General features: G+C 59.5%; 1 protein-coding gene across 14 annotated transcripts in view; it reads right to left on the minus strand.

Annotated features, from left to right (window-relative positions):
• The window catches only part of NCOR2 (nuclear receptor corepressor 2), a 222,326-nt gene that overhangs the window by 43,303 nt on the left and 151,229 nt on the right, over positions 1–27,794 (minus strand). For 13 of the 14 annotated variants that reach the window (XM_032198747.1, XM_032198746.1, XM_032198739.1 and 10 more), the window contains exons 15-18: positions 18,098–18,222; positions 17,021–17,193; positions 13,051–13,113; positions 3,783–3,925 (exon numbers count right to left, since the gene is read on the minus strand). In XM_032198747.1, the coding sequence (XP_032054638.1) occupies positions 3,783–3,925; positions 13,051–13,113; positions 17,021–17,193; positions 18,098–18,222 (504 nt within the window). The remainder of the gene's footprint in view (positions 1–3,782; positions 3,926–13,050; positions 13,114–17,020; positions 17,194–18,097; positions 18,223–27,794) is intronic. The other variant, XM_032198736.1, reaches the window with a different exon arrangement.

The raw sequence follows: 27,794 nt of genomic DNA on the forward strand, positions 1-27,794 counted from the left end.
CGCCGTGCCCCGGCCCTGCCCTAGGACAGCACCGTCCCTGCTCTCCAGGGCACGTGCCGCGGCCACGGGGCGCGCACACACTGCTCCCTCCCTCCCGCCCGCCGGCCTCAAGGAAAAGTCTCGCTCCTGCTATTGTTTCCTGCTCTTGTTGCTTGAATAAATATTACCAGTAGGAACAGGCCCATCATCTCCGGCTCTCCCTGCAAGCCCCACACGGATGACGTGTGTAGGACGTTTATTTACATGGATGAGAAGATAAAGCCGTGGCGGAAACGTTAACTTTGCTGCTGGATCCCTGCGCTGGGAAGAGCCGGTCCCTCCCCTCCGACCCAACTTTTCAATCCTTTAAAAAACTTCCAGATAAAACAAACAAATCCAACGGCTTTTTGCTTGGAAACGCTGCTTGCTCAAAGTCTATTTTTATCAGGCTGGGCAGGAGAGAGGAAAAAAAAAAAAAAAACAAACCAACAACACAACACTTGAGAAACTGCTCTCCGAAGGGCTGGTGGCACCGAGGGAGGCGGGCAGGGCCCCCCCGTGCCCCGTCCCACCGCGGTGCCACCCGTGGTGGCGGCGGTCACGGTGCCCCAGCGCTCACACCTCTGTCGGGGCAGCGATTCGGTAAGTGCACGTTTTTGTCTGAAGCAGCAGTTCCCCGTCATGCTAATGCGGTGACAAAGCTCCGACGTTACTATGGCAAAGACTTCTCTGCCTCTTACTCACGGGTCCGTGACTCAGTCGAGGCCGGGAGTGGGCTCTTCGCTGGGGAAGCAGCCGGGAAGCAGCCCCTGCCTCCACACCGCGCTCGGCTGGAGCCCGCGGAGCTGCCCCGGGGCACCTTGGGTCCCTCCTGCTGTGAAACCCAGCAGCAGGTCCCAGCCACATCCAGGGACACGTTGGAGGCCACCGCCTTGCCTCCTGCCCTGCCGGCAGCTCCGTGCAGCTCACCCAGCCTTGCTCGCGGGCACGGTCCCCCCAGCGCTGGGGACACGGGGCCCCCGTCCTGCCAACAACCACGGGCACACCAGGCAGGAGCCCCTGCAGCCTGCATGAAGCCCACCAAGCATCCAGGCATCTCCCCCCACCACCGTGTGCTCTGCTTAATCCCAAAATGTTTGGCCTCTCCTTGCCCACCACCAAGCAAAGCAGCTGGAGCAGCCAAAGCAGCTTTCAAACCCTGCGACTGATAGGGTAAACCCATCGGTGGGTTCACCTCCCAGCCTCAGCCTCTCATCAGGGTGCCCACGCTCCCACATGGTGCCAGTGACACGCATTTGACACTGCTGGGACCCATCTAACCACAGGGTGACAAAGCACCTCCAGGCCCGGCCATGGGGTCAGCCCTTCAGCCCCTGGAGTTTCGCAGGCTCTGGGTAGCAACATGGGAGATTCCCCCACTGCTTTGCTCCCCAAAAGCCCCAATTAGGGCCAGCAGAGACGAGCGAGAGACGCAGCAGCAGAGCGGTGATAACTCCACAAGCCAGAACAAGCCCGAGCAGCCACCAGGGCAAAGCAGAAACCTCCCGGCAAAGAGCTGCTGGTGAGGACGGCTCCTTATCTCCACCCGCCGGCAAACAGAGCGGCTCCGGGAGGACACCCCGTATCCTCACGCCCCGCTCGCCTTCAGCGCCGAGATTAGAGAGCACAGCACGCAGAAGGTCAGGGCTCAGCGATGCCGATGCCCGCGACGCGCCCGAGGCGCTGGGCAGCGAGAGCGAGCCAAAACACACCACAGCGCAGACAAAGCCAGGCTTCGAGGTGGCCTGACACTGCCCCAGCACCACCAGGATGCCCGTCCCTTGGCCACCCCGATCCTCCCGGGACCAGGACCAGTTGCACACATCCCGATGGACCCCGCAGAAAGGGAGCGCCGCAGTGCCGGGCACTGTTGCTGCACCCCAAGCCTTTTTCTCCCTGATGCTGGATGCTCAGAGCGGGGGGTCCCCTGCTGGTTCTGTGCTGAACCCTGATGTGTTTTGGGGCACGAGGGATGTCCCCATGCTCTGCGTCCCATCCCGAGCTGGGGACTGCCACCTGCTCACCCCCAGCTCCTCCACATCACCCGCACGCTGCTGAACCAGAGGGAAACCTGGGCTCGGGAGGGAGCCCTTCAGCCCTGTCACCCCTACCCGGAGGAGGAGGAGGCTGTGATATTAACGAGCCCCGTTTGGGGAACTAATGAGATCTGCTAATTGAGTTTACCCTCATTAAGCAAGAGGAAGAAAAGCAGCGCCAGTTTGTTTCCTCGCACACGATCGGCACTGGCTGGCGGCGGGCAGGTCAGGGAGTAATTTGGGGATCTCATGGCAAACCTCCACCATGACACACCGGCTCGCCACATGCCTGCTCGGCAGAGGTCAAGGCTGACTGCTGGGTATAGGAGATTAGGAGGCTTGGGTTGCTCGTGAATATATTTAGGAGTCAGGAAGGAAGGTCTATGGCAATTTAATCTCAGTTGTTCTTTCGTTTTATTCAGCTCTCTGGCATCTGCTGTTGCCACAAAACAATAGAGCACAATAAATAACAGCTGAACGTTCATTGTTCTTCTACAAAACCGAATCCCATAGCCTCGAATGCTCAAAAAATAAAATGATGATGCTGATATAAACTGCAAGTGAGAGTGAGCAATTAGACTGGAGCAGTCTAGCGGCTGCCTTGGAGGGACGGATGCAGGGAAAAATGTGGTTCTGCAGAAAAACACTTCTGTGATATAATTTCTGAAACGTTAGGAAGCAGAGTAAATTAATACACACCGATCCCATCGCCAGCTAGGCTGTGTGATCTGATTTCAGATCCTCCTCGGTAATGAACAACGGTATCTTTATAACATAACATTTTATATTCGGAGGGCTTTATGCACGTTTAATTCCAGTCTTTATACAGTTTTTTTTTTGGTCTTTTGTATAGTTTGTTTGCTTTGTCTCTAAAAACAACTCGGTGAAACATAGGAGCACAGGAGTGTCTCTGTGCATAGAGAATTAATAAAAAAGAATCGCCAATGTCTTCTCTTTCTCTCATTCCTATAGACTGACTAGGATATTAAATTCCTGGGTGAGTCATTGAATGTTTTCCTGTCTTTCTTTTTACTCTTGCTGTAATAGCTTGCTTGGAGAGATTCCTGCATTGAACATTGTCCTTTGCATTTTCAAAGCACCCCTTGGGGGTTTAAGCCATGTGAATTCTATTAGCCAGAAACTGGGAACCCCAGGATACTCTACAAATGAAATAATTATAATCCTTAGCTGCTCTTAGCAGTCTGCCCTATCTCCTGAAGGCTGAATGAGCCCCATTTCATTCATGCCCTGCACTTCAGGCCAGAAAAGCAGCGTCAGCCCCTTCTGACGGGGAAACCGAGGCAGGGAGCGATGCGTGTGTTTGCTCGCGGCCACAAAGACGACCAACATCCACGTCAGGATCAGCCTTCTCTGCACAATACCTGTCCCACCACCGCAGTTCTGGGCTAAACCCCTCTTTTCCTTGCATTGTCCTAAAACCCTGCATTTATTTGGGGTAAGCTGCCCTCAGTCTACTCCTCCCCCCCAGTTTATCACCGTGCTCTGGGAGCCGGGGCACGCTCCCACACGGCACCTCCCCTCCTACAGCTCCACGGGCGCCGAGCGGGCAGATGACCCCGTCCCACATCACTCGCACCCCCAATCCCCAGTGTTTTCACCCCAGAACGTTCTCCAAACCGAGACGGTTTCCCCGTTGCTGCAGGACCGGGCAGGCCCTCGCCGGGAAGTGCCCGAGGCACCTGGCGCGGGCAGCGGGGGAATCCTCACCATTTTCAGTTTGTGCTGCTGTAGGATCTCGTCCAGGTTCTGCCTCTTCTTGTAGTTGAAGTAGAAGTTTTTGCACTGCGACACGGTCTTGGAGCCCACCATCCTGGCAATGGCCGACCAGTTCCGCCCATGCTCAAGGAGACCTGCGGTGGAAGGAGGGAAGGGAGAAGCGTTTAAGGCCAGATAAAGTCGCACAAGGGCAGCATTATCCGCACAGGATGGGAAACACCCACTGCGCAAGCCAAACTCCACAGGAACAATATGGTCACTAGCACCCGTCTGCAAGGCTTCCTAGGCCAGGGGATGACCTACAACCGCCTGTTTTTCTTTCCAAGGGGGAAAAAAAAAAAAAAAAAAAAAAGGCACTGGGCTGTCTAGCTCAGGAACAAAACATCCCGCAGCCACATCAGCACTGCGGGTGGCCAGGAGGGGCTGCCTGCCCTTGGGGACGGGAGCAGGCGGCGCTGCCGTGCCCAGGAGAACCCAGGAGGGCCCTACAAAGAAGCAGCGGTGCTCTCCATCCTCCTGTGACTCCCTGGTGGCTTAAACCGGGGTGACAAGGTGGCTCGGTGGGTTGGAGTCCTGGTACAGGTGGGGAGGAAGAGCCTGGGCAGGGAAGTGGCAGGAAGAGCAGCTGAGGTCCCTGCTGGGACCTCAAAAGTCCACGGGTTCGTGCCCTGCTCCTGGGGATGTCACAGGTCAGGTGGGACAGACGCCTGCAGCGACCACCCCAGAGGGACGGGTGGGTGCTCGGGCTGCATGGCTCAGACCTGGCGAGACCCTGGGCTGGGAGGAACGCCACGGTGCAGGAGGCTGGGGGGACACGGCCCCATCACCAAGCCCAGCGAGGTGCCTGCTGGACACGTCGGAGGTGGGGGCCGCAGCCCCGAGCCGTGCACACCGGCACCTGCTCCGCCTGCCCCAGGCTCCTGGAGGTGACCTGGAGGCTGGGGCCACCCGGGCTTTGTGGACAATTAAAGCCTCGCAGCTTGCCATCCTTCCCATGACCTGATTTCCCCATCTGGGGCCATCCCTGGCCTGGCAGCTCGCGAGCTCTCGCGGAGGACAGCACGTCGGGGGCCAAGCAGCCTCTGAATGGGGTGTCCCTGACCCCAAACCCCCCCCCGTGCTGTGGCAGGGCAGCACGTGGCACAGCTCCCCGGGTCCTTCCCAGCACCTTGTGTAAAGGACGGGCAGACCCTGAGCCCAGGGGCACGGCGCTGCCACCAACGGGGACTTCAAGAGCTGAAAACCCACAGGGAACAACCTGCCCAAGGCACCTTCCTCTTCTCTACGGGGTTTTTCTGCCCAGAGGTCACAACAACCCACAGAGCCTGGGAACGGGGACTGCCTGGGTGTCCCCGACCTCTGTCCCCACACCCCTCCCTTGTTGTCCCCAGCCCTGACACCACGGGGCTCAGGACCCCGGTGTCCCACCCTAGGGCTCCTGTGAGCAGCCCTGCTTGTTCCTGAGAGCCACGCAGCCGTGCCCAGCAGGGGACGGGGTGATCTCAGCACCAGGGCCCGAGGGATGCGCCTCTGAGCAGGAAACGTGCAAGGGGAGGGCATGCCTGGGGGGGACACGGGTGAGTCTGCGCTGAGTAGGTGGCACTACGTACCTCAGGACAGGTTAAAAAAATAAAACAAATAATAAAAAAACAACCCCTCCTGGAGGAAAGCAGCTGTGCTCAGCACGGCAAGAGTTAACGGCCCGGCCGTGCCTGTATCCTGCCCTGTCCCAGCACCAGGGCTTATCAAATTGCACGCAACACGCAGGCATCACACAGAGCGCTGAGCACCACAAAAGGCCGGGGCCAGCCAAGAAACAAGTTTGAGCTTTAACTCTGCAGCTCCCAGCGCCGCTCCTGCGAAACCCACGACCTCCGCCGCCGTGCTGGAGGGCCGGGGCTTCTTAAATAGAAAAAAAAAATAAAAAAGGGGACGTCCGGCCACCAACCACGAGAGGTAACGAGCCGGGGGCAGCAGTCCTCCCCCCAGCGTGTCACAACCCAGCGCCGTGGCCAAAGCAAACAAGGCTCCCAGCCCCCTTGTCTCATCGCTGCGCCGTGCACCGAGCACAGCACCCGGGGCTGGAGCCTTTTGCTGCGCCCCGGGCAAAGGCTCCCAACGCCGGCGCTGCCCCCGCTCCTGGCACTGCCCTGCGAGCAGCCACGGGACCCAGCCTGGTAAACGGGGGGTCCCTGTGCTGCCTGTGGTCCCCCACACGATGTGACCTTCACTGGCTGTGTGGTGCCAGCTCCCGCTGCCCTCTCCCCTGCCGTGCTGGCTGTGCCACCCTGCCCAGTGCCGTGGGGACGCTGCCACGGCCCCGCTGGGAGCTCGCAGCTGGCCGGGCAGGTGGCTGCATCCGTGCCCGGCTCACGAGGATAAGGCAGCCTGTGGGACCCAGCGGGGTGCCCAGCCGCTCTCCTCCTGACACAGAACAGCAAAACAGCAGCACCTGCTGCCCCGCCGGGAGGGATCGCCCAAAATACACCCCCCGGGTACCCTCGCCACGCGCCCCCCGGCTCGGCAGCCCCCAGCCCAGTGCTCCCTGGCACACCAGCCCGGCTCGGCACGGCCGTTCGTTTCCCAGCACAACTGAAACTATGACTAACTGAGTTATCAGATCGTACCGAGAGCTGCGCTCCTTGGCGTGCCGTGGGGGCTCGGCACGGCGTGGCCCTGCAACCGCGGGGGCTGCCCCTGGACACGCAGCTACAGCTCCACGCCAGGCACCAGCCCCAGTGTTAATTAACCCCATTATCCTCAGCACCCCCCCTCGCCGTACTTACATGCCGCGGGTCTGGCTGCGCCGGGCGGGGAGCGTGCCCGGAGCATGCAGCGGGCGGGCTGGGACGGACGCGGGCGTTGGGGCGCGCTTCAAAGCCCCCCCAGGCATGCCAGCTCGCGGCGAAGCGCTGCGAGTGCTCCGCTCACGCCCGCCCCGCTCATTTTGCTTTCGCTCCCTCGCAGCAGCCGGAGAAAGAGAAGAAAGCAAAGCCGGTTCCTTAAATCCTGGGGGCGAGAGGATTTCAGAGCCATGGGCGGCGGAGAGCGGCGAGCGGGCGCCGAGGCTGGAAACCGGGTCACAGGCGGGAGAGTCCTGACCCCGGTGCCAGAAGTTGGAGGGGACACATGCTCTGGCCCCAGCTCTCCTCCAGCGGGGCGCGGGCGCTCGGTCCTCCCGCTCCTCCTGCTCGCGGTGGAGCTTTTCCAGCCGGCTGCAGCCGCGGTTGTTAAGGTGGATGGAAGCGCCTCCGGTATTTTCTCCCCTACCTCCTCGCTCAGCAGCCTGGGGCTACGGGGAGGGGAGGCTGTGCAGTTTCAGGAGATGCCCGATGTTGCCAAGAAAGAATAATAAATAAATAAACCCAGAGAAAAAAAGAAAAAAAAAAAAAAAAAAGCAGCAGAAAGGCGCAGGGGAGGGAGCAGCCGACGGCGCGCTGCAGCTCCACTCCTGCCAGCCCAGGGACGGGGAGCCGGTGCCGTCGGTATGTGGCGGAGCAGCGAGCGAGCTCTAATCTGTTCCTCTGGCTGACCCAGGGCTCATTGCATCTGAATGTGACCTCTAGACAGAGCATTAATAACGAACGTGGCACTGACCCAAGCTGACAAGGGGTGCGGCCGCTTGGCACCGGCTCCCTCCCTCCCTCCCTCTCTCACTTTCTGTCTCCCTCGCTCTCATCTGAATGTCAGCGGCAGGGGGAGGGATCCAGGAAAACAAAGCTTGGCTAATAGTTTCCTCCGCTCTGAAGTGAATCAAAGGCGCTTTTCTTTGGGGAGGTGCACAGCCGGCGAGCCCAGCGGGGACAACGTGCCCCCAGCGTGGCTTGGCCCCGCAGCCCGCGCTGCTGGAGAGGTTTGGGAGAGGACGCGGGACGGCGCAGCCGAGCCGAGCCAACGCAGGGGCTGTGTGGGCAGCGGTGCCACCACGGCCTCTGCCTTGGCACGAGCAAACGGGGGCTGGAGCGTTGAAGAGAAGGAAGGAAGAGGAGCCCGGAGAGTTGGGAGCACCTCAACGTGTGCTCGGAGGGGCAGATGAGGGGGCACCGGGGTGGGTGGGAGCCGGCCGCTCGCGGCCCCTCGGCTCTCCGCAGCTGCGGGTTTTTATGTGATCCTTTCCAAGGCTCCCCGGCACGGCCGCCCTGCTCCACCCAGCTCTGGGAGAGGGTGGAGGGAGCCCGTAAAAGGGTCCCTTAATGGGAGCTCGTGCGGATGAACAGGACGGGGTTACAAGGGAAAAAATAAGTGATCTCATTCCCCTACGCCTGACGGTGCCTAGGAGCAATCCTCCAGCACCCCTCGCACCCAACTCCCCCGCTCGGGGAGCAGGGGATGGGGACCCTCCTGGCACAGCCAAAACTGTAACCCAGCCCTGGAGAAAGACCAGCACCACGCAAACCATGGCATCCTGAAAGCGTGGTCGGCGTCGCTGGCAACCAGCGCTCTGCTGCCAGCCAAATTAGCGCGTTGCAGCGATGCTTTCCCCCGCTGATCTCAGAGCGCTTCGCAGCGTGCGGGCGCGCGTGGGAGAACCGAGACACAAAGAAGGTGAGTAACCGCTCCGGGGCCGCGCAGGCGGTGGGTGGCAGAGCCGGGCGAGCACCGGGCTCCTGACGCCGCGCCAAGCCAAGCAGCGGGGACGGCGTGCAGGCGGCCGGCCCACGTCCCCGCGGGAGGGGACACGGGGCAGGCAGGGCGACGCTCGCCCGTCCTCGGGCGCGCAGCACCAGCGTCAGCCTCCTGCCACGCTCCACTCCTCCGTGCTTGAAGCTCGAATCTCCCCGACTCGTATTCCTACCGTCAGGCACCTCGCCTCTCCTCTCTCCGTGCTGCGTCCCCTTCCTTGCAGCCCGCTGGCAGGGACGGGCGCTCGCCCTGCTCCCCGCGGGGATGCCGGAGGCTCCGACCCGCGGCCGAGCGCACGCGGAGCCGCTGCTCCCCTCGGGCCCAAGTGCTCTTCCTTCACCTGGCTCGGATATTATTCCTGCTCCCTTATTGTTGAAAAAATAATGCTCAAAATTAAAATGTAGGCTGTAAATTATAGTAATTACCCAGCAGTTCCCCCTGACAGGCCTTTTGTGTTTCATTCGCTGACACTCACTAAGCAAATCCTCGCAGCTTTCTCCTACATGCCTGAGAAATGTTCAGCCAACTGTGGCAGAAAGCGCAGCGCCGGGGGGGCACCGCGGCAGGGACGTTACGGGCGTTATCCCGGGGGGCCACGTTCAACACATGCTGCCCAACACCTTGGCCAAAGGGCAGCGTGGCAAATTCACGCCCTGGATATGGTTTTGCCCTCGTGGCATCCCATCTGCACCATCCGAATCGCCCTGATGATTTCTGCCCGCTGCCTCCCCGCAGCATCACACGCACTTTGAGGCACGCACGCGGTTCCTCGGCAGCACTTATGGGGTTTCCCTGGATGGTGGGACCCCACGGCTCGTCCCACCCCACTGCCTGGTCCCAGCACGAGGGACAATACGCAGCGATGGGCACAGGCTGCAAACCCGGTTCTCCAGCCTATGTTTATTATCATCACCTATTTAAAAAAAATATATTAAAATAGTATTTAATATTTCATACTGGAGAGGGAAAAGCACCAGTATGAGTGCAAGGAAGATGAAGAATGTGAGGGGCAGGGCTCAGTCCCAGCTTCCCAAGAAGACAGCATCGCCTGCTCCGCACCGCGCTGCAGCCAACTCCTTTTAAGAGCAAAGGCTGCCCTGCCAGGAAGAAGCGATGGAGGAAGAATGTGCAGACCTACACAGACCTACCTCCCCCCGCTCAGCCAGCTGTTCGTTCAAATAACAGTGCAAAACCAAATTAGGGTTGGAAGAGCGCATGCTTGTGTGTGTGTTTACACACCCGTGCAGGCTCCAAAATAATCTTGTGCAGCGCGATAGCGTGCTGGAACACAGCTGGGCTCGAAAGGCGATGGGAGACGGCTGCTTGCTGCCACGGGCACGCGTGTTGCTGGGTTTGGCCGTGTGGTAATTTGAAGAAACCAACATTTAAAAAAATCCTGCAGGTTTTTTTTAATTATTATTTTCATTTTTTTATTTTATAGTTTCACGGACAAGATGGAACTGGGGAATAAAAGAACGGCTCAGGTTGGTCCAAAATTCATCTCGCTTTCTAAGTTGGTTTTTGGCAGAAGTGAAAATCAGCCCTCAAAAGAAAACCTGTATCCAAGGAAATATTTTGCATCCACCCAAAATGAACTATTTAGGAGTTTTCATGGGTTATTTAGCTCTTTGACACGGGCTTTTTACGCTCTGAAATGAACATCAAAATGCTCACACGAGCAGCACGCACACGGCTGGCCCGCCGGCCCCGCTGTCCTCTCGGTGCCAGCACCGCTCATCAGTGCCTCCGACACAACTTAGGAGAGTCTCGGCCCCTACCCAAAGCCTTTTTCTCTGCTGTTACACATTTATTATGAAAGAAATCAAACACGTGCCATCTCCTCTGCCAGCCCTGCTTGCCCAGGAGGGCCCCCATGTCCCATGGGGACCCTCCGTGGGGCTCGGCAGGACCGTGCTGCCCGTGCCCGTCCCTGTGACGCCTCCATCCCAGCGCCTCCATCCCAGCTCTCCCCAGCCAGGCCACACGGAGGAAAGGCATGAGGAACACGATTTTGGCTCTGCCTCGACGGCGAGGAGCACAGAGCCTCAGCACGGTGTAGGAGGAACTCAGGTGAGCAAGACACTGCCATTTTTATGTGGCCTCTTTTCGGAGTACAAAACCACTTGTTAGACTCCAGGGGGCGGGGGGGGGGGGGGAAGCCCAGAGCCAGGGCGAGAACAGATATGAGACTAAAGAGTAACGAAGGTCGTGCTGAAACCTCCTGGTTCATCGGGTTCAGCTCTGCTGCTATCACGGGCTGCTGAGCGATGCGGCCCCGCTCGGGCACGTACCGCTGCTCATGCCCGGCACACAGACTGGGGGCAACAACCCCAACTGGCTGCTGGTGCTTGCCGGGCTCCCTTCTCAGCCCTGCAGGTCCACCCCAAAAGCTGAAGCTGCCTAAACACTGCCCTGTGAGGAGCAGCACCCGGCCGGCCCCGCAGAGCTCCGGGTGAGGAAAACCTCCTGCCTCCAACTTGGCATCGCGGCCCCTGCGCGACGAGGAGGCAGCATCAGGAAAACACGCTCGCTACCCCGTAATTACACCAATCTCAGCACATTTTGACAGCCCAGTGAATCAAAGTTTATTGCATAATAAAAGTGTCATTAAGCAAGAACTTTCCTCTCGCTAGGTTTTCGTTCCCCTAGTTAACTTTAATAACACGGTACTCCCCTTTATTGTCTCTCCCCGCAGACCCGGTCCTGCCTTCTCCTACTTGGAAGCCCTCCGTGTGGCTCTGCCCTTCCAGAGCTCTCCAGCTCCTGTTCCCAGAGCCCTGCTTGGTGCGGCCGCTCGGCTCTGGCGTCTCACTGTCCCAGGGCTGGTTCCCCTCACAATGTGCCTGCCCGACCCTTCCCTACAGCAGAGGAGGGGGGTTTCATGCCACGCACAAAGAAGCTGATGGCGAGACTGATCTACCCGCTTGCCAGTGCCAAGAGCAGAGGTCCCCGTCCCTCTCCTTCCAGGCGCACCGAGGCACTAACCCGCAGCGGCTCTGCAGCCTCCTGCAGCCCCTGAGTTACCTCCGGAGTTTGGTCGCGCTGCGAGTTGGAAACCCCCAGCCTGCCAGTCCCTGGAAATGCCAAACACAGCCACTTCGAAGCAGCAGCGCGGCTACTTCCTGGCAAAGGGGAATTTGGCTTCTCTGCAGAAGTCTGGCGTTGAAATCTCGGTTTCCCAGGTTGTAGCAGGCAGGGGAACGTCAGCCCAGCAACCAGGCTTTGCAACAGCAAATCCCCCTGCCCCAGCCTGGCCCCCGGGCTGGAATAACGGGGTCAGGCTCAGCTTACGCAGGAGCAGGAACCACTACGTGCTCCCACACTTCATCTTCCACGCAGGCTTTGGCGGCTGGTTTTAGGACTCCTTAAGCGCACGTCCAGCATCCAGCACAAAACAGCGAGAGGCTTTTTTTTTTTTTTTTTTTTTTTTCCCAACCAGATGCGATCTCCAAAACAAAGCAGCGCTCAGAAAAGATCCCTCCAACAGCACTCCCCTGCTCGGCACCTGCTCACCCCGCTGCCTGGCTCCGGGCCAGGCTGCTTGATTAAAGTCTATCCATTAAGTTTTGCATCTATAGAGAGCTACGCTCAGCAACGCGCGAGATTGGCACCGGGCTGCAAAGAGGGTTGGAACAGCTCAAAGGCGAGCGAGCCAAACGTTTTGGGATATTCACAGGCAAAGTAATCCGAGGCCACAGCTCCCACCGGCACCTGGGAAGCCGGAGCTCCAGGACGTGCAATCACCATCCTTGCAGCAGGTGCATTTTCCAAACCGAGCCGAAGCCACTAACGCGCCTGCCTGCGCTTGCCATCCCCGAACGGCGCTCATTTCCATTTTAATTTCGCATTTACAATCCTCACCGGGCCAGGAGAATCAGCAGCCACGCAAGCAGGATGCACGGGCTGGGGATGTGAACCCGGCAGCGGATCGACAGGACGTGACTTTGGAAGAAATTAAAGCAGCGAGAGGGCTGGCACGGGAGCTGCGCGGAGGGAGGGGGAAGTGGCAAGCAGGGCTGTGCCACACTCAGCACTTTTTCAAAACGGTCTCAGCAGAGCCTCTGAATCAGCTCAGGATGTCGAGAGCCCCGCTCCTGCCCGCAGCTCTCGCGAGCTCCCCGCTGCACGCCGGGCAGGGCTGGGAAGCCGCAGCTGCCTCCGTGCCGCGGAGCGCCGGGGTTTGCCACCCACAAATTGCTGAACACCAGAGTTACCAACGCAGGCGGACGCCCTCGGCACGTCTGAAACCGATCGCACAGATAGGACGAGGCGTCAGAGGGCGACGCGGAGCGAAACCTCGTGCTACACGCAGCACAAGCTGCAGGAAGCAGCAGATGAAAAGTCTTCCCCATTTCCTACGGCCGGCTCCGCTCTCGCGGGGACGCACGTGGGCTGTGGCCGCAGCACTGCCAGCACAGATGTCCCGGGGCTGCAGAAACTGGGCAAGCACCATGCACCAACACCTGACACCCTTCTTGTTTCCCCCCGTACCACCCACTGAGGGTACTGTGATAAACCAGCAGCGAGACAGGCAGGATCTGCCCCATCGCCCTGCGGTCAGGCACCCTCCATCTCATCGCCAGCTGCTGGGTTGGCTCCAGCAGCACCAACACAAGAAAGAAAACAAGTGGCTTACCTTTTTTAGCCGTCTCCATTTCCTCTTCAGTCCAGCGAGAGCTTTCGTTCATCTCCAGTGAAGCTGGGGGGTAGGAAGGAAAGGAGAGAGGTCAGTGGGGACTGGGGCCGAGCGAGCCCGGCGAGCTCTGAGGGGCGCAGCGGAGGGAAGCAGTGGGTAAGTGCAGAGGTGACTTAGTGAGGCTAAAGCTATGTCCACATCTTAGGAGAAGGTTCAGCATTGAGGAAACTTCCAGGGTGAGATGTGGCAAGGAATCTGTTCCATGCCAGTCCCCTTGGCAGCATAACTCACAGCCTCAGGTGCGGAGTGGAGCCCCTGCAGACAGGCTCTGTGCTGGCAGGGATGGGGAACCCGATGGCACTATGGATCTGACAGGCTGCATGGGCAGCCTGAGTCTAACTGAAAACCAGATTGCGTCCTCTGTGTGAACTTCACTCATTATAACCTCGTTACAATGCCCAAACACACCTCCATCCCAAACACCGCCTGCCTCTGAGGTGCGACCACCCCTCACTGAGCACGTGCTCTGAATTTCTCCTTCAAACCAAAAGCAAGAAGAAGTTATAGCAATCACAACAGACACATATGATTCAAGCTCCACCTAAAGGTGGGGAAACAGCATAAAAATGACTCAAGAGAGGACAATGTCAGGCAAGACACCATCGCAGACAAGTTGGAAGGACATTGCTCACTTGTGGGGTCAGCCAAGGGACTGAACCTCTCTGCCCCCATAGAGAGGCCTCGTGGGTGAGATTCGATCTCTCAGTTATACCGAGAAACCTAACGCTCCCTACTGAGTTGTTTCACGAGTTACCAACTACCACGTAGTCGGTTGCTGGTCGTGTTCCTGGTATCTGCACACGCTTTGCAGCCAGTGTGTTTATCACCAGCGATGCAAAGAACCTGCGCTCCTGGGGCTTCAATAAACTCCACCAGTCATTGCTAGGCTGGAAGTGCACTGTGCTGTTTGTGCACCTGGCTGGTGCTAATTCAATACACCGAATGCAACTTACCCTGCCAACTTGGGCATCGCTCAAATCCCACCAAGCCGCCCCCAGCCCCTCCGATATCTCAGGACAGGCTGGAACACACGGGGTCCTGCCAAACGTCCCTACCTTTTAACCCAACAGAAGCCCAGCTGCCACCCTGTGGGCACCCTGCCCTGCACCCTGGTCACCAGAGGCACAGCAACGATAACCCCCGTGGCAGCACCCTCCCGGGCTGCTTCTGGGTGACGCAAAGCCTCCACTTTGGTTTCTTAGGGACTGGAAGCGAAGCCAGATGGCTTGAGGGAGGCAGCATATTTCCTGCTGAATCGCTGCCACGCTCTCTGGCCCGCCAACAACAGGTACCTAAGACGGAGCCGACATCGGCTGCGTGCTTTGGAGGTGGCAGACACGGGGTGGGACCGTCACCCGCAGCGGAGAAACCGCGTCACCTCGGTCACTTTGGCCTGCCACCTGCATCGGTCGAGGGAGCCAGCCCTGCGAACAGCGGGTTCTCTCGGAGAGCTGGCGCCGTCACCGCGCTCTCCAACACCTCGCAGCCACGTCCAGAAGGGACAGGGGCTCAGCCGATTTGGGGCCAGGAGCAGTTTGGGGTCAAATGGGTGTGCTGCTCCCAGCAGAGAGGAAGAGGAGGGTGCCAGCACCTGCTGCCCCTGTCCCCACACCCCGCTCGGTGCAGGGACACCGAGGTCCTGTGCGAAGCGCTCGCTGTGCGCCAATCCTGCTGGCGGCCTGGCACCGGCGAGCAAACCCTACAATAACAAACCAGGGTGTGAGTCAGAGGCAAAAAACAACTCGGTAAGGAAACAGATTTCCGGTTCAGGCTGCCAGCGGGTTATTACTCTAAACAACAGGCACAGCGTTATTTCAACAGCGATGAGAGATGTTTTGACAGTGGCCTTTCAGAATGGAGAGCAGGCTGATAGGTTAGGCTAGAGGATACGGGCGAGGGGAGAGGGAGGCATTTTCTAAGGGGTTTTATGAAAGCTGGGACCCTGCAGGAGGACGAGATGGGCTTCAATGCCCAGGGCACACCAGAGCCAGGCCGAGGAATCTCCTTCCCAGCCGGATGAGCACAGCCACAGGTGTCCCCTTGCTGCTTCCCCCTGCCTTGGGCAGATTTGGGGCTGTGGCTCTCCTTTATTTCAAATCGAGTGTCCCAAACACACTTCACAAGGCCCCTAACTCAGCTTCGAGACGACTGTTATTGTATGGTGAAGAACCGTCAAAGAAATGGCCCGTTTGGTTTGATTAATGATATTTACTGAGGTTGTGCAGTTATGTAACAGATGCCTACTGGGAGCTCCAGCACGCTGCAGTTAAACCACAATATGGTTTTGTGTTGTTTTTCAATGTTCAATTGGTATTTAAAATGCAATAACTTTCTTAGCCAACCTAAATTAAAGCACTAGTGGAGAGACATAAAGTGTAACCAATCGCTCAGATATGCCACTGGAATCAATCCGCTTCCTTTTCCCAATTTAACACGGTCTGAAGTCGTTTCTGCCTGCCTGCCGTGAAGTTTATCAAGGGCTCTGAGATGCTGGGATAAAAAAATCCCATCCGAGTCCCTGGCATTATCTGCTCCTTCTTTGCAGCATTGCTTAACAAGTTGGAGACAGAGATCAGGGCTCCGTTGTGCCGGGAACTATTTATATCGCCTGGATGAAAACAGCGCTCGCAATCAAGGCTTCAGCCAGTTGTCAGCAGAGGAACGGGGAGGCGAAACACCTCCGAGTGATTTATAGCACATGGAACAGAACAAGCAAGAAACTGCAAAGAAAGGAAACTGAGAGGAGTCACCCTGCTTTTATTTTTGCTTCGCCTTAGGTAGCGCAGCAATAATTTTGTACTTGATAGAGTACAAAACATCGGAAAATCAGCCAAATTCCTTGATGTATTTGCTTCTCCAAGTCAATACACGAGCAGTTTCCAAGGGTAACCACTACCGGAGCTGCAAATGCCAGAGGCAGATGCACACGAGGTGTGTCTGGGGATGATGTTGTGAATTCCTGTCTGCCCCCAGACAGCTCTCCCCGACTGCTGCTCTTGGCCAAGCGCTGGCCGCGGTCCCTGCGAGCCGGCGGCGGTGCCACGTTACGGGCAGCGTGCTCTGCCTCATCCATCTCGCCCTGTGGCTGCTCGTGCCCCTTGCTGCTGTGCTCAGCACCCCTGAAACCCTGCGCACAGCCCGGCCATGCCCCATGGGCAGGAATGTCCCAAACTCCTCATCTGGCTCATGGATGGGGCAGATGAGCGGGGTAACTGGGGATGAGCACGGGCAATGAGTGCCAAACAAGTGGCACCCAGGGTGCGTGGCAGGAACGCAGGCACTGGGGAGGCTTCTGAGCAATGAACCTTTGCCACCTCACCACATCCTTCACAGCAGCCGGGGTAGTGGCACGAATGAGGAAGGAAGAGCCCGATTCCCAAGGCCATGGGGTTACAGACCCTGCAGGCTGCAGCAGCGCTGGGTCCAGGTAAATTGGACAACTGAGAGGGGCAGGAGGGCTGTGGGGAGCCAGGAAAAGCCCCAGCACCCAGCAGGGCAGGACAGGCTCGGTGCTGAGCAGCCCCAGCAGCTGAGGGCACTGAAAGCCCGAGCCTCTGGCAGAAGGAAGCACACCTCCAGCGTAGGAGGAGCATGAGCACTGCACGAGCCCAGCAAATGCACTGCTAAAAACAACGCCTTCCCTTTTCCTCTTTTGCAATACTTTCCCTCCCTCCGGGGTCCTAACACACACACAAATCCTCAGCCGGGACAGCCCTTGTGAACGCCTCCGGTTCACCTGGGCGAGCAGGATACCAAATGGACAAGAGAAACCTTCCTGCTGCCCCTGGAAAGGGCGTGCATGAGGAAAACCCTCCCTTGGGAGCTGGGGACGGGGAGCAGAGCAGGACAGGCACCCCGAGAGCCGCGCCGCGGTGCCCCCTCCCCGCTCCCGGTGCCGGCGGCTACGCACCCAGCTCTGCGCTCTGCTGCGGGGCGGCCGCCTCCTCGTTGTTGGCCTCGTTGGCCATGGAGCGGGTGATGCGCCCCTTGCGCCTGCCCTGGCTGTTGGCGGTTTTGCGGCCCTTGGAGGTGACGGTTTCCTTCTCGTCGTTGTCTTCCCCGGACGTGTCGTCGTTCTTGTCCCTGCAGAACAAAACAAGGATTTTTTTTTCCCATCACCATTGGATCGGGAGGATTTGAGGGTCAAGCATTTCCCTGCATGGGTTTGGAATTTTTGCTGTGGTCTTTTGGAAGGGAAAGTCTGCTTTATTTTTTAATTTTTTTTTTTTTTTTGCATGCACAGCCCCCCTCCCTGGCTAATTTGGCATCGGGGTTATTTGCGGCGGGGTTTGCACTCTGCAGATGGCTGCAGCTCCACCACCAAGTGCACGCAGAGACCTGACAGAGACAGGTTTAATACCAGGCCATTCAAATTCATCACTGCCTCCTCCTCATTTATCTTCCTGAAAAGGACCTGCTGGTAAATGTCTTAGCAGCCTAGATATAATGAAGCCAGATGTTCTTTTAAAGCAAGTATTAATCCCATTACAGATAGCTAGCAGCCCGCGTGCCAACCTTTCCCCGCCGCGGCTCTGATGCTCCCCTGTTAGTTATGATTGTGTCAGGCAGGGAGGCAGGCGCGGTTATAAAACTGGTCGAATCCCTTGATCTGGAAGCTCTCATGTTGACATCAATAACACTAAAGGTGAAGCGCCACGCTCGGCTGGGCTCCGAGAGCTCCTCCGACTCCGGGAGGTTCTCGCCAGAGCAAAACAAGCCCGAGGATCAGAGCAGCTTTGCGGGTTGATTGGGTTTAAAAATAAAAAGCACATCAGAGAGCTGTTTTCCAAGTTTGGGAGCAGCAGGGGGGGAGGAACAAAGAGGAAAGCAGGCTCTCCCCCTTCCCTCCAGGCAGGAGGAGATGGGCACACGCAGCCCAGCCCCGTGCCGCGTCCCACCCCGCGTCCCAGCGCGCTGCAGCACCCCGGGGTGCTGCACGGCCCTCGCTGCAGGCGGAGGGGAGCCAGGAGGGGAGGGCTGCGCTTACTTTGTCAGTTCTTCTTTGTCATTTTCTGTTTCCTGTTTGTCTTCCTCTTTCTCTCCCTCCTTCTCCTTTTCTTTCTCTTTTTCATCTTTCTCTTCTTGGCTGCTCCGGGGCATTTGCTGCTGCTGCTGCAAAACAAGGGACGTAAAAGAAAACAAACCTCAGCGGCGGGGCAGATAAAGCTCAGCACCTGGGCCAACCTAAACAAACACGGCCAAACAATGCCGGGGGGCCAGCAGCCAAGAGGAAAAAGCGCTGCACCACCGCGGGGTGCCCGTCTGCGGGACAGGGTGCAGCCAGGGGCTGAGAGCATTACGGGGAGATCAAGGGGGTTTGGGATCTACCACGGTAGCCGCGCTCTGGGTCCCACTAAGGGCAGCGGGACAGCCCTGCTGCGCTCACTGCTAGCTGTGTGGGTCATCACCCGCACCGGAGACGCCCCAAGGCTCAGCGACACGGATGCTGAGCCCTTTTTTGCAGTTTTCTGTGTGCACCAGCAGCCAGACGCCGCCACCGGCACTGGTACCGACCACGGCGTGTTACCGGGGGGAGGGAGGGACGTGCCTATTAGAATATTTCTGGGTTTTGTTTCAACAGCTGCAGGAAGGAGGATGCTGGGGAGGCCTGGTTCCCCTGACCTCCCTTCCCTCTGGCGACCAGCAAACGAGAGGAATTCCATAGAGGAGTAAAAATTAGAGACGGAAATGATTTATTAAAACCCTCCTGCTCCTGGCTAATGCAGGGCTGCTTGCTGCAGTAAATCCACCCGGCTCACCCAGCCCCTTCCCCAGCAGCAGCAGCGCTCCCCCCAGCCCCCAGAAAGGGCTCGGCGACGTCAGAGGGGGGAAACTGGCTTTTAAAGGGGATTTATCAGCACAAGCCTGATCCCAGGTAGCCACGCAGGCATTTGGGAAGTGCCGTGCTGACGAGGTGTGCCCCGTCCCGTGAGCCTGTCCCCAGCTCCCCGATGCTCGAGCTCGTGGCTGCCTCCAGCAGCGGCTTCCCCCGCAGCAGCCGCGCTCAGCGTGAGCTCAACCCTCAGCCCCAAAGGGCTGCTGCTAAAATTAGAAGCACGGAGCCGTCAAAAAGGGCTTCAGAGCATTTCAACAAGCAGGATTCTTATTCTTCCAGGCCCCAGCTCAACGCAAGCCCTTAAAGCAGGCACGCCGCGCTGCCATCAGCTGAGACCCCGGGGGCTTTCAGCTCCTCCCGGCCCCTGCAGCACCTCCCTGCCAGCAGTGCCCGAGCTGCACCCACCCGCACCCCTCTGTGCCCCGGGGGCGACTCCACGGGGTGCAAGGCACCGGGAGGGCTGGGATGAGCACTTGGGTGCTGAGGATCTTCCAGCGCCCATAAATCTCTGATGCTTTGGGACCGGGCTGGCTGCTGAGGCGTGCGGAGCAGCTAAACCCCGCTCAGTGCTTTGTAGGATCAGCGTCAGCATCGGCCGGCGTGCTGGGGGGGCTGCGAGGGCAGCACCTGCGAGCACGGAGCTCAGGGATGCAACCGGGAGCCTGGGGACACCGAACTCCCCGAGCAGGGCAGGGATTTCCCCAAGGCAGGAGGTTTTCCAAGTGCGTGGCTTAAAGGATTGAACCCAGCAAACTGGCCGAGACCGGCACCAGATCTGACGTGCCGGGTGCTGCCCCAAAAACCTGCAGAGAAGCTCGGGGGCAGTCGGCAGAAGCCTCGCTGTGACTCGGAGGCTGGCGAGCCCACACGGGCTGCAGGGGAGCAAGGGGCGCCCGTCACATGCGCTGCCCTGAACTCCCTGACTCCTCTGAGTCACGCCGCGGGTCGGTGGTGAACCCTGCACGGGTTCAGCCCAGACACAGGGCCACGAGGGGACGGTGGGGACTTGCCCCGGTGGCCCAGGGCTGGGTGGGCTGTGTGGGGAGAGCACGGGGCTTTGGGGCAGGCTGTGCTGTCACCACCCATGCTCCTTCTCTTCACCGAGTGCCCCGATCGGTTCTACTGCTGCTGGTGCTTCCACTGCTCCTCCACGAGTGTTTTCTTCTGGGGGAGGAGGGGAACTGTGCAGCCCTGAGACACCAGCTCCATGGGGTGAGGAATAGCCCTCAGCACCAAGCTGCCCCTACACACTCGTGGGGCAGTTTGCCTGTCCTAAGCCCCCCCAAAACACCTAGCCCGAAAAAAATCCCCAGGGACACAAACCAAGGACAAGACAGCGAGGAAACAGGGCACTGCTGGAGAGGTTTCCCCACCCAGAAGCAGGAACAAGAGCATCACGCTCAGAGGGGTGGGTGCCCGTCCACAACCCTGCGCCCTACAAACACCATCCACCAGCAGCCGGCCCTATTCCTCCGGCCTTAAACCAGCCCCTGCCCCGGCAGCAGGCTCACGGGGGCTCCTCGGGGGAGCTCCGTTATCGTTTCATCTCGTCTCGGCACTCGCTGGAGGCAGCGGGCTGTAACCCCGAGCAGCGATCGCAGCTCTTCCCCATAGTAACGGGCTGGGATCGCGGCGATGCTAATGAGCTCCCCGCGCCAACCTGCAGGCACAGGGCTGCGAGAGGCAGGGAGAGGCACGAGCAGCCCTGGAGGCTCATGCCCCGACGCACACACCTCTCAGGATGGCACCAGCCGAGCTCCATCCTGCCCAGGAGCTGCAGAGCCCCCCCTGGCCCGGCTGCAGGGGATGGATGTGCGGTGTGTGGGGCTGCCAGTCCCGCCGTGTTTCCCCATTTCCTGGCTTAATCCCATGGAGGTTTCAAATCAAAGGTGGTGGGACACCAAACCAGCGCTCCTAGCACCGCAGAGGAGCATTTTAATCCACGGATGCCCTCTAGTGATTGCCCTGGGCCGGCCGGGGCATGGTGCCCGATGCCAGGAGTGACATCTCACAGGGCAGAAATGCTGCGTGGGCGCAATGCCCCGCGTGCCCCAAAGGCACAGAGCAGGCGGCGCTGTCACCCCCAGGCCCTGCTGGGGAAAACTGCTCCACCAGGAGCTGCATTTTCTCCTTCCTTGCTGAGGTTTGCGGGGCCGATGGCAGCCCAGGCCCACCCACACTATGTCTTCTACCTCCAACCTCCCACCGCATGGTGCTGGAGCCCGGCACAGCACCGGGAGCTGCTGGGCATGGGGGAAACCACAGCCAGGAGCCAGCCCCCGCCGGCCGGTCCCCAACCCTGCCCGGCACCGGGCTGCCCCCGCGGCGCACGGGGAGGCTATTCTTAGCTCTGGACACGGACCAGCTCTGCATGATTCAAGGGACGGGACGCCATCCCGAAGCGTGACGGGCCAGGAAATGCTTCCCCAATTACCAGATGATGTTTCCTTCTGATTCACACTGCCCCAGTTAGAGGTGGACCGGCAGGTGGGCCGGCTCTTATCGGGAAAAAAAAGAGGGCCAGGACTGAAACTGCTCCACTCTGGCAAGCTTGAGCTTCCCTCCAGCAATAGCCCTGTCCCCCCAAGTGCAGGAGGAAGAGCAGGTCCCCACTCCCTGCCTCCTGCAGAAGGCTGAGGGATGTGCCCGAGGCCTGGGAAGAAGCCTGTGGCAGAGCAGGGCCGTCCCCTCCCGTCCCTCCCTTCCAGGTCAAGTGTTCTCTGTGCTGCCGGACCGCCCTTCCTCCCCAGCATCGCTGCTGTTTGTTTTTGCTGCCAACACATCCTGTTTATTTAAAAAGGCCCCGGGACAAATCGCATGCGGGACGCGTGAGCGAGAGGCCGATCCTGCTCCGAGCCCCGGGGTGTGAGCCCGCGGAGCCGTGCTGCCTCCCTCCCGGAGCGAACGCCGTGCTCCGGCACGAGCTGCTCCCTAATTACAAACATCTGCTCACCTCTACCCCAATTCCCCAGCGGCCCCGGAGCAGCTGGAGAGGAGCAGAGCGCTGCCAGCCCCGCCGGGAGCAGCGTGTGCGCCTCCAGCCGCCCCCTGGCCGGGGCCGCGGGCGGGCAGGCAACGCTCGCACCCACCCACCCAAGGCCACGGAGCGATGCGTGGCTGGCTCGCGGAAATCCGCTCGCCCTAGCCAGCCACCCCCGTCGGACTGGCACGTCGTGCCCAAGCACGTTTTCTGGGAACACCGGCTCGCAGGTAGGTCCCGGCCACCGAAGCGTTGGCCCCACCGAGAAGCGCCCAACTCGCCGCGCGCCCCCCGGCAGCGCTCGTCACCCCCCCCTCTGACCCCCCTTCCCCAGCCACAAGGCCCTGGGTCTGGCAGGAAAAAAGCCACGGCGAGGAAGAGGTGCAGCTCCTCCCACTCTGTTTACTTCCTCCGCTCAGGCACTGCCTGCTTCTGGCAGGACAGGAGGGCAGCAGGAGGTGGGAAGCAGCTCCCCACCTTCACCCTCCCCAGCTCCGTCGGTGACGCCCTGGGACAGAGACGGGGGAATCCAGCCAGAAACCGGCCAGAAACGCCTTCCCGACCCACAACACGCCCCCCCCGGCTCCCCGAGCTCCCCACCACACGCTCAGCACCCCCCCCAAGCCCCTCGTTTCCCCCGGCGCTCACCTCTTTGGCCCCGGGCTCCCGCGAGCGGCCGGTCCCCGACAGCCCCATCGCCGGCTCCCGGCCCCTGCTCACCGCCCAGCCATCCGGGCTCGCTGCGCCTTACGTTCTCCAGCTCTGAAGGCTTCCTGACGATTTGCATAGTTAAGCCGTAAACTAACCACAACATTCCTCTTATGATTTTGCAATCTGCTGGAATAACGTGGTCGCTCTAAGTCGAGTCGATGAATCATCATCTATAAACCACAGCTCTCGTCACCGGGGCTCTCAGTGCTGGCTGCAGCCAGCGTGATTAATCTGCGAGGATGCCAAGCCGAACCTACGGCGCGGGGCTATTTATTTTCCAAACTTCTAAGCCTCTGGAGAGCCACTGCTCCTGCCTTCCCCGTCCCCTCCATGAGAGACACACGGGGCTGTGGCAGGGGGACAGGGACAGTGCCAGAGCCAGGCGCAGGCACCTCGCTGCCCCTGGAGCATCCCGGAGTTTGCTCCTGGCCCCGCACACCTTGCACCTGAGGCACCCGCTCTCCTCCAAAGCCCCGGGGATGCTTGGGGTGCTTCTCACCCCGTGCTTCGTAGCTCCAGCAGAGCAAACCAAGGCTCAGCTGCATCCCCAGCACTCATGCTCACAGGGAGGGGGACAGGGATGGCCATCCAGGGATGGATGAGCTCACTCCTGGCCAGCTCCTCCTGTCTGGCCACGCCGTGTGCTGGTGGATGTGCAGGTGGGGGACTGGCTGGCTGACAGCACCGTGAGTCCTGAGAGCTGGCTGGAGGTGCTGCCTCCTCTCTCTCCCCCCAGGTTTTGAGGGATGCCATTTGGGAGGTGGGTCACGTCACCTCCAGCCCCGTGCCCAAAGCCACCACCTCCTGCCTGCTCCTCACAGCAGCAGGAAGCAAATCGCCATCCCTAATGCCAGCTGCACAGAGCCATGTGTGCCAGGACTGCCCCGTGGGCCAGCTTGGTTCCTTACCTCTCCAACTCATCCCAGGCATCGCAGCGATGAGCTCTGAGACTTTTACTCAAAGGTGACTTTCCTGCCATTGCCACCAGCTCGCTCTGAGCCTCCTGCAGCAGCCTGGAGACGTGCGCCAACACTCTCCCCCCCCACACTGCAGCCAAACCGGCCTTGACGGGGAGTTTGGGAAGAGCCGTGCCCTGCCAGCCACGTGGGGCCAAGCCCCCTTCCCTCCTGCAGACCTCAGACCCCTCGGCCGTGCCTCCTCCCACGTACGGGTGCTGGTGCCTCCCTTCTCCCGTGGGTGACCTCAGACTCACGGCATTTACGGCGCTTTCCTGGTGCGCTTGGCTGCGCAGCACGCTCAGGCCGAGGTCACCGCACGCAATCAGGGAGTCGCAAATTAAAACCAGCTCGAGATAAGCCAAGGCAAAAGGCCCGTGTTTGGCTGGCCCAGGAATGCTCGGGGTTTGCTTTACTGCTCTCCCCCTCCCTGTGCATCCTTCCACTTGCTTTCACGCTCTCCCCATACCCTGAGCACCCCCTGAGTGCCCTGCCGAAGCGCGGCCACCACCCTGAGCACCCGCAGCACCAGCCACCACCAGGCAGCTGCCCAGGCTCCTGAGCCCCCCCCGAGCATCCTTCCACCTCTGCCAGCCCCACAGCAGAGGCTCGAGCCCGTCTGCCACCAAGGTTTGATCCCACCCAGCCGCTACAAACAGCACCTCCCGTCGCCCTCCCTGCAGGGAGCTCGCAGACAGGCTGGATGGAGCGCGCAGGCGGGAGGGCTTATAAATATATAAATATATATATATATATATCTATGCATCACGTAAGCGACTCCCAAGGCCCAAAGCCTCTGATCTGACAGTCTGGAATGCCTCAGTCCTCGCTGCCACCCACAGCCACGGAGCCTGGCTTCTCACGACCGCGCGCAGCACCCTCCGCTCATGGGAGAAACCACAAATCAAAACAAGCCGCTGCCAAAACACGGAGGGGAGGAAGGAGGGCTGCTGGCTACTCCGCTTTGATCGCTCCCAGCCCGGGCTCGGGCTTGATGCTGTTGGCTGCAGAAGCGAGTCAGAGAACAGAGGGCCAAGCTGGGATTTGATAAGGAAGATGATAGCGAGCGCGGGGCTCGCTCGGTTTGGAAGGCTCCCAGTAGGGAGTGTGGGGCAGCCCCGGTGCCGTGCTGCTTCTCTGCTCCATGCAACCACTGCTCGGCACCAGACAGCACTGGGCACAGCACAGATGAAGCACTGGGACCAGTAGGGTTGGGGCCGTGCACCTGGGTGTGGGCTCTCCACGCTGGGAGCCTCTCGGGCACGTGCCTCCCAACCTTCCTACCGCACCGGGATCCTGCTCCAGCGTGGAAGCGATTTTACAGGACCCTGCTCGAGCGATCCCTCCTTAAATCACCGAGGGCTTTTCCATAAGAGGAAATGTTTCTTTTCTGGGTCACTGCTGAGTTTTTTGAAAAGTGATTTGACTGCTTACGAAGGGAAAATGACCCGAGGGGGAAGAGAGCACAACATTTGGAAGTGGTGAAGACGAGCCCTGCTCCGTCCCAGGCAGGGAACACGTGTTTTCTCTTCCCTGCGGTTTGCTTTGCCACACTCTGCCCTGCTGCCAGGCTCCAGCTCTCCGCCGGCTGCTTTCCGGCTCCGCAGGGACCCCCCCCAGCACGGTGCAAACAGGGGCAGGGGCTGGGGAAGAAGCTGCTGGGCCCCACACACACGTACCGGGGCGAAGAAAGCCCTCCGGGATTTTCAGCTGTGCCCATTTCAGAAAGCACCGCAGCCACGCCGTGACCTGCCTCCCTGTTTTGGCTCCAAGCCACACATGGTTCCCAGTCAAAACTGGATCCCGACTGTAAATAAAACAACTTATCCCCAGATCCATTCCCTGTCCGAGACCCACGAGGAGGACGCTGTGTTCCCCAGGCAGCTCCCGGCCCCCTGCAGCCCCCAGCACTACTCACGTGAGCGCAGGCGCCGTGGGGCACTCGCCCAGGGGCTGCATGGACCTGCAGCCGCAGAAACACCAGTCCGAGCGCGGGGTGAGCCGGCGTGGGGCTTCACGTGGCTCCTACGCAGCTGTTTTATTACCGCCGAGATGTAATTAAGCTGCACGGAAGAGCCCAGACATCGTGGCTGCGTGGTCCATCAGCAGCTGCTGCTTGGGCAGCCCGTGCCGGTGCCACCAGGATGGAGTGGCCGCATCCCCGTGTCCCGGCACAGCCTGCGAGGCTGCCGCGGGGTCCGGGACCCAAGCAGGGATCCTCCCGCAGCACCACGTCCTTGGGTTCTTTTCCCAAATATGGCCACGGAGTTCTGGTGTGATCACCCCCAAAATGCAGCTGGGATTCCAGGAATGCGAGTTCCCATTGTGTTTGCCCGCCTGCGCTGTCTGGAGGGGCGGCAGGGCTGCGGGAAGGCTGCGACTGCCTCGTACCGGGGACACGACACCTTATGGGGAGTGACCAGGGCTGGGATTCTGGAGCATCAGGAGCCCAGATGGGAAGAAATCTTCACCACTGCCCTGCTGCCATGGCCAGAACAGCATCAGCCTGAACACGGCCACACCTCACACCGTGCCTACCTCCTCTGCACGTCCCCTGCTCAGACGAAGCACGCGATGGGCATCAGACCCCAGAAAAAGCCCCGAGCCCTTGCTTGCACTCCAACGCGCCGAGCTGTAGGAAGAGCACAAGGGACAGGCTGTTCTCCCAGAAAAAGACACTTTCCTTAACCAAAACCGGCTTCTTCCAGGGCTCCACCACTTCCAAGTGTCCCCCAGCATGACCCTTGCCTTCACTACAGGACTGATTTTTGGAGCACGAGGTTTTGGAGCGCATCTGAGGTTTCTGGAGGTTAGGTGGTCTTGTTTGGGTTTATTTTGGCTACGAGGAGATGTGGTTTTAAAGTGTGAGCACCTGCACCTGGCAGCACACACGAGCTCCCAAGGGATAAACGCTCTGCAAAATGTTTCTCTCCACAAGACCACAGCTCGGCCAGGACCATGGCATCCATCCAGGTTCAACGACTTCTCATGGGTCCTTCACCCCCAGCCAAGCCTGGGGAATTTTTCCAGCCCTCCTTGGCCACCAGCAGTGCTGTCAGACTGCAAACCTGTCCGGATACCGAGCCAAATTCAATCCCCTCCAAAAATCCCAAATCAACAAGATCTAGTGGGTTGTTGCTTTAACACAGATGTGTTCCCAAAGAGCTGGCAGAGCCCAAAGTCCACGTGGCTGCCAAAATCCCGGTGCCCTGCTCAGGCTCAGAAGCAGCTGGGGGGTCCCAGGAGTGCAGTAACAGGGCACCCACAGGCTCTGCTCTGCACCTCCTGCAGCCGGTGCCTGAGAAATCAGCCCCATAAGGAAAAGAAATTTGGGTTGTGCCTGAGCAGCTTGAATCAGTGTGCATGGTGCGGGATGGGGCGGAGAATGGGGCTGTGCAACCTCGCCACAGCATCCCAGCAGCGTGGTGTGAAACCATACCCCAGCACCAAAATCCCAGCCCTACAAACTGCTCCTGTACAGGGCACGTTGCAGCCACAAACCTGCAGCCCTGCCCCTGCTCTGATCATCCCGGTGCTGCTTAAAGACAGTGCAGGAGCCCGGCACACACAATAAATGCCCACGGGATAATTTATCGGTATTTGTGGCAGCGAAGGCTACTGGTCACATCCAGGAACGTTTCTGCGTGCTGTGCTGCATTATTAAAGCAGCATTTTATGACAAATATCTCTGCTGGTCTGAAAGAGAACTTGTCAAACCCTTGGCGTTAACAAGGAGCTGCTCCCCGGATTGATGAAAATCGAATGCTTCCCAGAAATAAACACCCAGCACTCGACTCGTTAGCCGGTGCGGTTAATGGAGCGAGGGTCCGTGCAGGATTTACAGCTTGGGATGCAGCTCGCTGAGCTCCAGGCCTGCTCCTGGCACAGGGAGAAGAGGAGACAGCGGGATGAGCCCCGTCTGCAGCGCAGCGCCCCGGGGCCGGATCCTTCGGAGCCCGCCTGGCAGGCTGAGCCTCTGCCAGCAGGGCAAGCCGTGCCGCCACGCACCGTGTTTACGCTAAAAAACTGAAGGGCTTGTTTATAAAAACCCGGGCTCGGGCTGTTTATCCTCACCAGCGTGTGGGGATGGGAACGGTTTGCGTTCGGGGGAGGGCGGGCCAGCCGTCGGTACAGATAATTCGATTTGGTTTTTGGCAGGGGGCACGGAAGAAGGAGGGGGGGGTGCCTGGGAAAGCTGTCA

Source organism: Aythya fuligula, chromosome 17 (genome assembly GCF_009819795.1).
Source record: "Aythya fuligula isolate bAytFul2 chromosome 17, bAytFul2.pri, whole genome shotgun sequence".
Taxonomy (NCBI): domain Eukaryota; kingdom Metazoa; phylum Chordata; class Aves; order Anseriformes; family Anatidae; genus Aythya; species Aythya fuligula.